The sequence below is a fragment of the Mizuhopecten yessoensis genome, unplaced genomic scaffold, assembly GCF_002113885.1.
Source record: "Mizuhopecten yessoensis strain PY_sf001 unplaced genomic scaffold, ASM211388v2 scaffold9289, whole genome shotgun sequence".
Classification (NCBI taxonomy): Eukaryota; Metazoa; Mollusca; class Bivalvia; order Pectinida; family Pectinidae; genus Mizuhopecten; species Mizuhopecten yessoensis.
Genome location: NW_018407973.1, coordinates 198,932 through 213,639, shown reverse-complemented (window position 1 = coordinate 213,639; position 14,708 = coordinate 198,932). Strand labels below are relative to the sequence as shown.

Sequence of the window (14,708 nt, the reverse complement as noted above, 5' to 3'; positions counted from 1 at the left end):
GTTTCAGAAGCAAGTAGACTACAATAATATAATAGCACGGAATTAGATTATCTAAATCCGTGATAATAGTATCTATTCAAACGTTTATGTTACTTGATTTGTTTAATGTTATTTTGTAAGTTCCTCAGTCTCTATTTCGATTTTAGTGTTAACAGTTATGTGTGTATTTCATGATACGCATACTACAGTACGTATACGCTAAACTATCACGGATTTAGCTAATAACTAATCTAATTCCGTGCTTCTATACATAAGAATAAATTATATTTCTGTTTTTTTACTCTCTCATTATTTGATGCTAAAGATCTATTTATATAATAGGCACATGTTCTCACCAAAAAAACACATAATCAAAACCCGGATCCGACCGCCACGTACCCTCGTCAGCATCAGCAACATTAGAATGTTCTTTAACCGGAAGTGATGTAAGAGAGCTCCAGCGACCACGTTTGGGTGTTTGAAATAACTATGACCCCCGTACTATCCTCAGTTTGTAAACAAACCCTGTGGAGAGTAGGCCTACTGTAGCATGCGTCGCGACTTCGTGATAGCGGTAGTCAACAAGGCTTCTTCTAAACTTATGTTATCTGTAGATAAACATCAAATGACACAGATGCGTAGATATATAGTATATGTGTGGAGTAGAGTCCTCGTTATCTTCAAACATTTATTCCCTGGACTCGGACAGAAAATGAGTGAAGACAGAGAGTTGACGAACCGCAGAAAAGGATATGAATGGTGTAGGAAATCTGTCGGAGGGACATGGGCTAACATAGGAGAGGATCAGTTTGGTCTTGGGTTTAAAGTAGTAAGGTAAATAAAGCTATATGATTATATATGTACAGTATAATGTAGTAACGCATCATAGCTGACTATCAAAACGACCGTTACATCGTGCGGTGTTTACTTATACACCTGTACACTTCACATGTATTAGCTGTTTATTTTTCGCTGTAATATAAATCGTTGTTAGCTTATCAGCTTTTGGAGATGTCTTGATTGTATTTCATTTAATTATTTATAATGTCCAACCGGTTGCACATAAAATGATAAAAGTCTATTATTTACACATTGATGAGTTGTGGCGGTATATCGGTCTTGTTGCTCACACATTATACTTGACAAAAACAGTGCTCTCTCTATATGAAACCCACATACCGTTTAAAGTTTGCACTTGTTGATTTGGTCTCAAATGACCTGTTTAGGCAAAGTAGGTGTGATCGTGTTATACGACAGTGAACTTACTTATTGTAATACCCAGTAGGCCGATAGAAACTTGCCACACTCATTATTTGTTTGAGCACAGAATCTTACTCCATGGTTTGCAAGGTTATAGACACTATATATTCAGTGGCGGATCAAGAGACCTATCTGGGGGGGGGGGTTGTTTTCCCAAATTTCCTGGGGGGGTTTCCATGTGGGGAAAAATTGAGGAAAATGGTGAAAATACATGATTTTTAAAGAAAATTCTCCGGGTGGGGGGGTTTCCTGAAGCCCAAAAAAACCCTCTGGATCTGCCACTGATATTGGTAGTCCACAGGACAAGTAAAATAGATTATTTACTAGTCCTTCGTCAATGTAACTAGTCCAAGATTTCCTGATAAGGAAACATCGCGATCTACAGCATGATATATCAAAAGTAACGTTAATCGTGGACTGTAGGGGACTTAAATAATTACTGCCATGAAAATATGGTGAAATTTTGGGAAAATTTTGACAACTATTATGTGATATATCTTATTTTAAGCTGCTTTTTAAATTTTAAAAAGAAATATTCTTATTTTATAATCAATTTTTCACAAGTCCAAAGGACCAGCTAGGTTAGATGATTCACAAGTCCTTGCTGAAATCTTCTAGTCCAGGACTAGCGGACTAGTGTTAGTGTCAACCCCTGGGTTTGGCGAAACCATGTTTTTACTTCCTTTATATATTTCATATTTGCACAGCTTCAAATCATGTTCATGTTCATGGTGGTCGATGGCTTTGTAAGCATAATTCATTGCTTCTGTTGGCGCTTCAATTAATCATTTATTTATTTACAGGTTGCGCAGAGGACGTGTATACAACTTAATATTATATTAGTACGTAGCACGATGGTAAAAGCTTGATTGAATGTTTGACCCAATGCTTTAGCCTTATTGAGTCTAGATTTAAAAACGTTTAAGGTTGGGAAATCAACCACAATTGTAGGGAGTTGATTCTAAATATTTACAATTCTATTTTTAGCTCACCTGGCCCAAAGGGCCAAGTGAGCTTATGGCATGGTGTGGCGTCCGGCGTCCGGCCGGCATCAACTTTTTACTTTAAACAACTTCTTCTCCGTAACCAAAAGGCCTAGGGTGATGATATTTGGCCAGAGACATGCTTGGATGAATGGCTACCAACTTTGTTCAAATAAATGACATTCATCAATTTTCAAGGTCACAGGGGTCAAATATGTAAAAATCTTTAACAACTTCTTCTGAATAACCAAGAGGCCCAGGATGATGATATTTGGCCAGTAACATGCTGGGATGAAGGGCTACCAAGTTTGTTCAAATAAATGACCTTGTCTTATATTCAAGGTCACATGGGTCAAATTACTCCCATAACATGAGAGGCCGCTGGTCGGCCTTTTTTCAATCGGATATGATTTTGCCGACTGCGACCTCTCATTTCCGAAGCACTAATTCTTTGATGCAGTTTCCGCCCGAAATTCGGGCGGAACAAAATCGGCTTGACAAACTCACTTAAGTGGTTAACAGTTCATGACAACGATGTCTACTCACGGTTCATATAATATAGATCTCATATGTATGTCACAGACACAAATATATAGTATATTACGGAATAGAACACTCAAAATACATGTCCATGTCGTTGTAGCACATCTCTGACCTACATTTAAAACATGGCTTCTGGATTAATGAAAAATACCAGGGGGGATTTCAAACGGAACGAAATGATACAGAGTTTTTTTGTATTCCGCTTGTGAAACATTACATGTAATCCATTTTTGTATTAACCGCAAAAATCATGGCAAATGTTGTGTGCTTCGCTTCGAATGAGGAAAAACTCATTATTTATGTCTTTGACATGCAATTTTTCTCATATAATCATGGATTTATGGAAAGGAATATTAATTGGACCCTTTTGACCATTTACATGTATGTAAACACGATATACTCTTTCTTAATCCGAACTTTGAAAATGTGATCGTCAGCATCGGGAAAATCAGCTATGGGCAGTTAGAGGTTACGCGGCGCCTGTCAAAGGTTTTTCGCCGTGTAAGACCTCTAACATTGTTGGAGTAGGGTCAAATATGTTTAAAACCTTTAAAACAACTTCTTCTGAATAACTGAGAGATCTAGGGTGATGATATTTGGCCAGTAACATGCTGGGATGAAGGGCTACCAAGTTTGTTCAAATAAATGACCTTGACTTATATTCAAGGTCACATGGGTCAAATATGTTTAAAACATTTAAACAACTTCTTCTGAATAACCAAGAGGCCTAGAGTGATGATATTTGGCTAGTAGCATGCTGGGATGAAGGGCTACAAAGTTTGTTCAAATGAATGACCTTCATCTTTTTTCAAGGTCACAGGGGTCAAATATGTTTTCAACCTTTAAACAAATTCTTCTGAATAACCAAGAGGCCTAGTATAATGCCAGTAACATGCTGGGATGAAGGACTACCAAGTTTGTTCAAATGAATGACCTTGACATATATATTCAAGGTCACAGGGGTCAAATATGTTTAAAACAATTGAATGACTTCTTCTTAATAAGCAAAAGGCCAAGAGTGATGATATTTTGCCATTAACATGCTGGAATGTAGGACTACCAAGTGAATGACCTTCACCCATATTCAAGGTCACAGTGGTCAATATATATTTAAATCTTTAAATGATTTGTTCTGTATAACCAAAGGGTCCAGGGTAATGATATTTTGCCAGAAGCATGCTTGGTTGGAAGACTAAAAACTCTGTTCAACCGAATGTCCTTGTTCGACATTCAAGGTCACAGGCGTCATATATATATTTAAATCTTTTAATAGGTTCTTATGAATCAAACACTGATATTCTGCCTGTAGCTGTATTTTAGTCCACTTTTAAGATAACAAGCTTAAGTGTGAGATTAATACCAGGTGAGCGATGCAGGCCCATTGGGCCTCTTGTTAAAAGCATGTCCTCTTAATGCTGGTCTTCTATCCATTTTTTTCCATTTTTTTTTTAGTTTCCGTTGTATTGAGGTTTTTGAATGCAGTGATGATTTGTTGGTTGGTTATATCTATGGTGTTTATCAGCTTATAGATTTCTACCATATCAGATCTTAGTCTTCTATATTCAAGTAATGGTAGTCCTAGCCGACAAATATGTTCAGGGTACGAGAGATCTTTTAAGGATGGAACAAGTTTGGTTGCCCTTCTTTGAACATTTTCTAGAGATTTGGTCTTTTTTCAGTATAGGTGACCACGTAGTAACATTAATTTCAAGGTATGGACGTACCTAAGATTTGTAAAGGTTGAGAAACATTTCTTTATTGATACTACTGAAAGTTTTGAATATGAGACCTACGTTTCTATTTGATGTCTCTCCGGGATCCCCTTGCTGGGTGATCTCATATCTGACGTTGTTCTTCTCTTGGCCTGTATATATATTTTGAGGTGTTTACATGTGTCTGAATTAAGTTCCATCAACCATTCACATACCTTTAGCTTGTTGATGTCATTCTGGGTGACAGTTCTGGAGTGACAATCAATCCCCATTATATTTTGTTGGTTTATGAGTTTGACATTGTCGGCAAACATTTTGATTTTATTGACGAGTGACTCTGGTAGGTCGTTGATGTAGATAAGAAACAGTACTGGTCCGAGCACGCTCCCCTGTGGAATTCCACTGGTGACCAATTTGGATGATGAGTATACTGGCCATTTACAACTACTTCCTGTTTCATATCTTGAATGAAGTCACATATAGATCTACTCTAGTAGTGCTCCTCCTATCCCGTACCCTTCCACTTTTGCAATCAGCCTTTTGTGTGGGACCTTGTCAAAGGCTTTTTAGGTCACCTGAGACAAAGTCTCAGGTGACCTATTCTTATCGGCTTTTGTCCGTCGTGTGTCTGTAAACAATTTACATTTTCAACTTCTTCTCCAAAACCCCTGAACCAAATTCAATGAAATTTTGCAGAAAACTTCCATGGCCAAGGTCAACCGAAATTGTGAATTATATGGTCCCCAGCCCCCAGGGGCCTGAGTGGCGGGGCCAAAAAGGGTCAAATAGACTAATACTTCAAAATTCTTCTTCTCAAGATCTAGAAATGGTAGAATTAAATACTCTTCATAGATGGAAGGGTCTTAAAGTGCTTAACCAAAATTGTGAATTTCATGACCCTGGGGTCTCACGTTTCCCCCTGGGGAGGGGGTAAACTTTACTATAGTGTATATATATATAGGGAAATCACATTTTGGACCAACATTTTTTTTATTTCCATTCAATGGAAGTAATTCAATTTGGGTTAGCATTATCAGTATTGGATAGCAGTTTGATGGTATGCACATATCAGCCCTGAAAAACCTTCTCAAGACCCAGATATGGTAGAATCAAATGCTCTTCATAGATGGAAGGGTTTTAAGGTGCTCTCACAAAATTTATTGTGGTTTAATTTATATTGGCAAATGATATTTTGGATGACAACTTGATTGGAATTATAACCCTGAGTTAATTAAATTGACAGTTTGATAGTTTAAACATTTTGAGCCAGCCCTACTCCCAAGGGCTGTAGGCCTAGGGTGGGGCCCAAAGGAGTCAGTGTGCTAAAATTTCTTCATTTTCTTTGTTAAGAATCAGATGTACTAGTTTCAAATACTTTTCAGTCTTACATCTGTATGCTAGATATTGAATAAGGTGGTTTTATTATATTACTATCACTTTGAATAATATTTCTGTTCATGTTTTAAAAACAAAAATCAACTCTCTGTATAAATATATCAGAACTCAGGTGACCGTTAAGGCCCATGGACCTCCTCTTGTTTAAAATTTAAATAAATTGTGTTGATTTGATTGTTATGGTCTAAAGCTTCCGTCCAGTCCTCAAGGGTTTCTAGTAATTGTGTTGTACAGGATCGACCACTTCTAAACCTGTGCTGGCTTTCAGAGATCAGATTGTTCTCGTCTAAGTGCTTGATGATGTCATCTCTTATGATCTTTTGTAAGAGTTTCCACACAACCGATGTGAGACTAATCGGTCTGCAGTTACCTGGATTTTTTTATTTCCTGTTTTGAAGATCGGGGTCACAACTGCATGTTTCCATTTTGGAGGTAACTTTTGATTTTGTAAAGATTTACGGAACATAATGCTAAGATATAATATTCCATTAACCCATTAACATTTCCTGTTGTTAATCTCTCAGTTAAGTGTATTCTATTTTTCATTTTATTTTTATTAAACTTTAAATTGCACCAAAATTTGTGTAATATGTAAGGTTATATCTAACTGGTTGCAGACCAATTCACACTTTGTAACGTTATCATTGCGCAAAAGTGCATGAAACATGTGTAAATTCCAAACAGGGCCAAGTAGTTAGTACATGTAAAAGTTTTGTCTTCCTTCATAATTTGTGTTTCTATTTTATTTATAATTACATAACATGTCTTTCATGTATGATTAAAAAAAAAATCAGTAAATTTTCATTACATTGTTTGACCTACAATTATGATAAAAGTTGTCTCTAGAAGTTAGAGAATCATACATTGTTTTGCAATTTTATGTAAATTCATGTGTATCAACTAGCTAGTAGTGGCTCAGTATATGTACAGAGACTAGTTAATGGTTATTAACACATGAGCTAGTGTGGGTGTGGGTGCATGTGTGTGAGAGGAAAACGAACAACATTCTATATATATCTAATCATTGTATACAGCTACCGAAAATAGAAGAAGACTGATATAGGCATAGTCTGTTGTCTGATTCTTTTGTCAATACTGTTCTAACATCTTCTTTAACATATATACAACTTATCTGTTTGTATTACGATATATTACAATATTATATATATATGTATTGCCAATAAAATTCTTTTAAATTGAATTGAATTAACGGTATTAAAACCCAGTTACTTAAATCATGACCTGATGCAGTGCTTTTGGATGTTGCTTTTCATACCTTTTGTCAGGTTTCATATAATGATCATGAAATAATGAATTTTTTAAGTAACTCCTGTCTAAATTCCAACATTTGACATTTCATTCACAGACACTGCATGGTCATTCAATTCACATGGTACTTGAAAACTGTCCGGGTTTGTTTGTTTGGATGGAGTTTAACGTTCTCATATTATATGAGGACTAAACTGGCGTGGTCTAAGAGTGTACTGTACTGTGGTGCTACATACATTTTACATCATTATATTCATGCTCAGGAGTTCAAATTCTATTTCATTTATATATATATATATATACAATGTAGTTACAACCTGATGTTGACATTCACACCATCTTATATAACATTTCTCTCATTCCATTATGACCAAGTGCCTGATACTGTATGTGACTGTTGAGGAATTGCAATGTAAAGACATGATGCTTATCCAATTAATTAGAAGATATTATTTTAATGATTTGAAACCTTCAGTGTGTAGTAGAGATTAAAAAAAATCACCAACACTCAATGAAGTTTCGAATGTTTTGATGAAAATTTGATAGTTAGGATATATGAATTGGGTTATATATATATATTTTTTTTTTTATAAAATCAGTGGATTAATTTAGGACATTATAGTTACAAAATAGGTAGTTGTCACATAAAATTAAAGTGAGAGTACTATAGTTAAGTGCTATAAGGCTTGTGAAATTCTGTTGATATTCACCGAGTTATATATATTATATATACCAGACTCAGCTGTGACGTGTCCTACTGAATTTATAACTATACACATACTACATTGATAACAATCTCTATATACGGTACTGGGTGTCTAGGTGTAAAGGGCATGGTATGCTTAAAAAAGATACAATTGAATTCTGATTTCAACCAGTACACTGTTAAAAAATGGTATTGAAAGTATTAAGTAAAACATGTTTATAAATAAATAACATGTTGGTAAATCAAGATGTGTAATGATACAGAAATATACTAGTTTTAATATTCTTTAATAAAGTAAATATTATAGACAGCATATTACAAAAATGAAAATTAATTGATGGTTTGTCTTCTTGTGATAAAACTAAGTAAAAGCTGTTATTATTGGTGTCTGATTGAAGTGCCATACTACTGCTTGTGAGTGTACAATTTGATTCTAAAAAAAACCTACCAGGCTGACCTATATTTTCCCTAGCCATGTAAACACTAGGCATTGAATTTCAAATTCATACCTGTACATCAGGCAGGCGTGATCAACTGAAACAGCAGGTGACTGTTATCTGCGCATGCTCCACTATAGCTTGTGTCACCTACACATATAATGTATTGTATACCAGGTTCTAGTGTTGTTCCGATTAATTAATTTAATCGATGATCAGTCATTTTACCTCCCGCTATGAATAACTTATCATGATTTTCTGATCAATTATGATTAGACTACTGCATGAAGACTTTCGACATTATAAAGAGTTGTAACATATGAGGAGCCGACCTGAAAACTGACCTAAATAAGCAGTTTTACTAATACGTTTTACCTTAAACTGCATTCACAATGTAGAAGTATCCTCCATATTTTACCAATTTTGATGAATGTATCTCTCTTCATTTTCATATAATTTTATGATCGATTATTAATCAATAATCGATCATTTAGGGAATAGTGATGATTGATCAGAGATTTTGAAGTGATTCCAAACACTACCAGGTTCGAATGCTTTTGCTTGCATACTCCAATACATATTATTTAAATGAAGATAATCATCCTTGATTCTCCAGGGATTACGCTTACGTACGCTTTCTGCACCCCTGGATAATGTCATAGCAAAATTGAAGGTTGACTAGATATTTGATTAATTTTGTCTCGGGTAAAAAACATTGACCCGGCCCATGGCAAGCTAGGCTGATACCTGTCCTTTGAAAATTATAGAGGAGTGACACCTGACTTCAAAGCTAGTCAATTTCACCACTAGGTAGGTGACCAAGAGATTCTTTGGATGTACATGAAAAGATCAAACTGATGTTCTCGTCTCATCCACAAGGTGGCGCACATTAATATTGAGCCTTCAAATTTGTCTTGACACATGGGTGCAGAGAGGGAAAGTAAGCATATAAAAGGTGTGGGGGGGGGGGGGGGGGAGAACCCAAAAATTCAGGAGGACCCAGCCGTCCTTGTTGGTCCATCAGACCCTAGCTATTAATATGGCCATTCTAGATCTATGTCTGATGCTCCAAAATTTGGACATACAAGGTATCAGCAGCAATTTCTGGCATTGCAGAAAAATTGCCTTTGGAAAAGTTATTCATTACATAGCTTTGAAACCTACCACATATTTAATAGCTAAATAATGCTCTAAAATATTTCAGAATCCACCGGCCCCCACCCCCTATTTTCAGAAGGGTCCCCCATGTTTTTTCCCTGCAGGAAGACCATATATATGTTTCCCTTGCCTATTTTGGGTAATAAAGTTAGTGTTTAAGTCTATACTTCTTCAATAGATTTATATACCTAAATTTATATTGTATCTAAGACTTGTACCTATAGTATATAGGACCTTGTTCATTCATATATGCTTTAATTGTAGGACAAGTTTAATATCTTAAGTCAAATTAAAATTCCACATTCATTGTAAAAAAGAATTAAATGAACTTAATTAAGTTAACTAATATTAGAAAATTAATATTCTGAAATAGTCATACATGTATATATTAGGACTTTGGTCTAAAATATTAATTTTGAAAAGAAGTGCACATTTCCAATTTTACAATAATATAGTTGAACAATATAATGGAATTTTTGTTTCAGTGGAGGATTGACTAACTACTTGTATTTGTGTTCACTACCAAAGAAATATCCACCACAGGGAAATGAACCGAAAGAAGTTCTGCTACGAGTTTATGGGGACATTGCTAAGGACCAAGAATTCTTAGTACGGAACACAGCAGTGTTTGCTATCCTGTCCACCAAAGATCTGGGGCCCAAACTTTATGTCGCACATGCAGAAGGGCGCATTGAGGAGTACATCCCAGTAAGTAGCATATTTACCATCGTATGGCATTAATTGCCACTGTTTAGCCCTACCGCATCCAGATGACATTCATGTAGGCTTTAAATGCCATGAGCTGAATGTTGATGTCATAACTGTTATGTTGGGTAACGCTCACCCTCTCTAGACAGATGGCTGTTCTATTCACTGAACAAGCATTTACCGGTATGATAAATTCATAAATTAGACTAAATGCAATATTATAAAAAAAGTGAAATTGAATTTTCAATGACAGAAAAAGATTCTGAAAATGGTTTATATACCAGTTAATAAGTGTTGCTGGACAAAAGCAAATCCAGTGAAATGCTGCACAAAGGCAAATCCAGTGAAGTGCTGGACAAAGGTAAATACAATGTGAAGTGCTAGCATGCTTTGTTGAATTCGCCTTTGTGCAGTTGGCATTCATATTTTTTATGAATGCCAACTAAAGCAGTTCAATGCTTAAATGTGTGACTGGAATTTATCCAACAAAAGAAGAACCACCAAAGGATTATCAACTATGGTCAAACAGATCTTTAGGAAGATACCTATACATATATATACATCATATAAATGGACAGGTTAGTTTAATAGGTTCAAAAAATATCTTTTACAAGTTCAAAGTACATTTGGTGGAAAAACATTGATTGAATACTAATTTCAATTTGTGTATATGAAAAATTGACCAAAAAACTGTTTCCACAAATAATGGAAAAGTGGCTTAGGTAATGAGTAAAAGAACTATAAATTGTTTATTATATTTGGCTGATCATAACTGAGACCAAGTTGTGTTGAAGTAGCTGAGGTCATCCAACATGGTATTATTAATGACCCTCAGTCAGACTGTTTGTGTTGTGTATACCTTGGGGAAATTTATTTCTGAGAATGAGCACCGTGATCGTTAAATAGTATACACTTCCAGATGTGTATATGACTAATGAGGGTTTATTGTGTACATAAAATATGTATATTGGTGGGACGCATAGTTGCATACAACGTTTATAAAACAATGTCTTGGAATTGACCATGATGGGCCCTTGACTTTGTCAATAAAATCAAATGCTATAGGCTTTAAAACAAAACGTTTTGCACATTGTTTGTTTTAAGAAAAGGTGTCCAGGATTCTGTCCCCTTTTGTTCTCGAAAATTCTTTCGCGGAGAAATTCTTTCTCTGTTTCAGATAACTTTATTGTCATTTTAACAATCTGAATTTGCTTTACGCTTTCATCAGATACTATAATATGCAATCAAATTCTAATACAAATTTGCACTTGCATTAACAATCTAATTAAATTTGATCTTTGATTCCTGAAATATGGGATATGAGTGGTATTCTATGTAAGCCATCATTGTAAAATAGGAAGCACACTGACCTGCTCTTTATAAAGAGGAATCATTGTTTTTCTGTCACTTTGAATAATATATTAGAAGGTTATATACCATATCACTAAAAATATTTTAATTGCCAAATAAAATATATTGTTTTAGCTTAGGACATCAGCTTCCACTGATGATATTCATTATTCTTAGTGTTATTTTACAGATGATTAATTTTAACCCTAATTATTATATAAAGTGCCTGGCCGTGTGTTCATATGCATGTAACCAACCATAAACTAGATGAATTATATGTTAGTGCTTGTAAATAAAGCAGCAGCTCGTGATCACAGCAGGAAAAGGCTAGATATTCTGTGGTCCCTAATACCTATAATACCTAGCAACAACAAAATTCAGCAATGTCGTAAAGGCCTTCCGGACTAGTTACTAAATAGAACTGTAACCTCTCAGGAACATAAAATTTACAATTGAATCACACAGGTTTGGTAGAGGTACTTTGTAAATTACCTCCCTAGTCCTGCGGTTGATATTATACAGGTTTAAGTGATATGACTCAACCCACTCCTGAAACAAATCACTTGTTGGTGGGATATATTCTGATGTAATCCTTATAAAGCTTATTTATTAAGAGGAAACATGGTTGTATGTTGGGACCCTTGTAAGGTACCATGCTTGGTAGAGTTCAGATAGTGGTAAATGAATAAAGTACAGTGTACATGTTTGATATGCTTGTAATGTTTCTAGATTCCCGTATATATGCATCTTATCTATCTAAATCTTTTACTCATACTGTATATATTGGCTACAAGTATGTCATCAACTTATAAATAATGCATGATTTATATAAAACCCACATCATAAAAAAAGTCCTGAAGCAGGTGGACCTGAATAGAATAGTACCAATATGTTTATGCCCGTCCTTCTATGTGCTGTACATTTCATCGCTAGGCCGGTAGTTTTGGACATCTGAACACTGGAAAGTGTGTAATGTGCATCTTTTGGGTCTGTACCCCTAAGATCAAGTTCACAGCAAGAACGAGTCTACATGATTAATTATTTAATAAATGACAAATCATATAGTTATGTTTTCCAGCCTATAACTTCTTAACAGAGCTATATTTAGCTTTACTAAGTACTGGTCATGTGTTCCGGATGAATGGAGTGACTAATGTCCTGTAGCTATGTGACAATTACAGTACATTTCTCATGTTCAAAGATCACAGCAAAGTAAAAAAAAAAGTCAAATCATTTTACCTACATACTGCATTTCTAGATCATAACTGAACATTTTGTTCATGAAAGTTCAAAAACCGGATGTAACACAGCTGGATAACACGGCTGGATGCTGTATGTGGTGAATCACATATACCACTGTTATGGAGTCTACATCTTATAGGTATAGCGATATGAAAATTTTAGACCAGAATTTAAAAATTATATACCATATAACCTCCCCCTGTACATGTACTCTACCAATTCCTAAAACATAGTTGATTTTATTATACGCCCGTCAAATTTGACGGGAGTACACGTATTATGGTATGGGGTCGGCCGGCCGGCTGGCCGGCATAAACTTTTGTTTGTCCGGCAATCGTCTCCTACATTTTTCGACCAATCTCTTTGAAACTTGGTATACATCATAATCATGATATGAAGTTGTGTCTCCCATTATAGAATTTTGATTTAACAATTCTTGCAAAAGTTATTGCCCTTTGTTTATTTTAGTATTTGATTTTTGTCCGGCAATCTTCTCCTACATTTTTCAACGGATCTCTTTGAAACTTGGTATACATTATTATCATAATATGAAGTTGTTTCTCCCTCAACAGAATTTTGATTCGACAATTTTTGCAAAAGTTATTGCGTTTTGTTCATTTCAGTATTTGATTTTTTGTCCTGAGATTTTCTCCTACATTTTTTATAGCATGTCATCACAGCTAACCACTCTTAAAATGATGCAGATCTTATTTCAGTTTAAGGTGGGTCCATCCTTCTCAAATTTAGCGCCACTGCGCAGGAAGCTGCGCATGTTGGCTAAATTTCAGAATGATTTACGGTAACCTAACGACACCACGCTTGGATTTAAAAACTGTTATCGACAATTAATAACAACAATTAAGAACGTCAAAAAAAATGAAAACTATCCAGTCCGACCATCTGATATTGAACTCTCGTAAATAAGAACGAAAGTCGTTTACACCGGAAGTTTACTATCGCAGCTGATGACAGCGATATGACAGCTGCTGAGGATGAAGTCTGAAAGTGAAAGAATATGTGCTTTCCGTTGTTATTGCTCACTTATCTACATGTTGAATAGAACAAACGATAATCAGAGTTTATACATGTTGAATAGAACAAACGATAATCAGAGTTTATCATCACTTGAACGGAATAGGTAATTTCGTACGATGGAAGAATTATGACCGTTACCCATCACACTGACTGCGACACTTCTCTACTCTACTGAACAGCTGATCATGAAGGTCTCGACGTTGAACGTTTCATTCGAAGCATTACAGCAATTCCGTCTTGACTGTTGACAGAGATTTTGTTCAGAAATAAATAATAAATGGCAGTGTATACAGCTTGAAGTGATCGTCTGAAAACTGCAACTTAAAACAAATGTTTCGAGTCATCGTCAATGACCCCAAGGACCCATACCGAACCGACACGAGTAGACGAGTTTCCACAATGAGGTAAATATATAGTGTCATATTATATAGTGCACAGGCGTTTGAGCAGATTGTTAGATTGCTTACTTTATAGGTCACCTGAGCTTTAGCTCAAGTGACCTATTGCTATCCGTTTTCGTCCGTCGTCGTCCGTTAACATTTTACATTTCAAACTTAAAGTCAAGTTCTGCTGGGCCGATTGAACTGAAAGTTGGTAGGAATGATCGCCTCATGGTCCTGACAAAGTGTTGTTATTTTTCGGGTCGATCAGAAATCCAATATGGCCGCCACGGCCGCCATTTTGAAAACCTATTTCAAACTTAAAGTCAAGTTCTGCTGGACCGATTGAACTGAAAGTTGGTAGGAATGATCGCCTCATGGTCCTGACAAAGTGTTGTTATTTTTCGGGTCGATCAGAAATCCAATATGGCCGCCACGGCCGCCATTTTGAAAACCTATTTCAAACTTAAAGTCAAGTTCTGCTGGACCGATTGAACTGAAAGTTGGTAGGAATGATCGCCTCATGGTCCTGACAAAGTGTTGTTATTTTT

The 14,708-nt window shown here is 35.6% G+C and overlaps 1 protein-coding gene across 1 annotated transcript in view; it reads left to right on the top strand.

Annotated features, from left to right (window-relative positions):
- The first annotated feature begins 383 nt into the window (after nt 1-383).
- Nucleotides 384-14,708, top strand: part of LOC110457652 (choline/ethanolamine kinase-like) — a 45,141-nt gene continuing 30,816 nt past the window's right edge. Inside the window, exons 1-2 of the mRNA XM_021509007.1 lie at nt 384-813; nt 9,928-10,150. Of these exons, the coding sequence (XP_021364682.1) occupies nt 530-813; nt 9,928-10,150 (507 nt within the window). The 5' untranslated portion in view covers nt 384-529. The remainder of the gene's footprint in view (nt 814-9,927; nt 10,151-14,708) is intronic.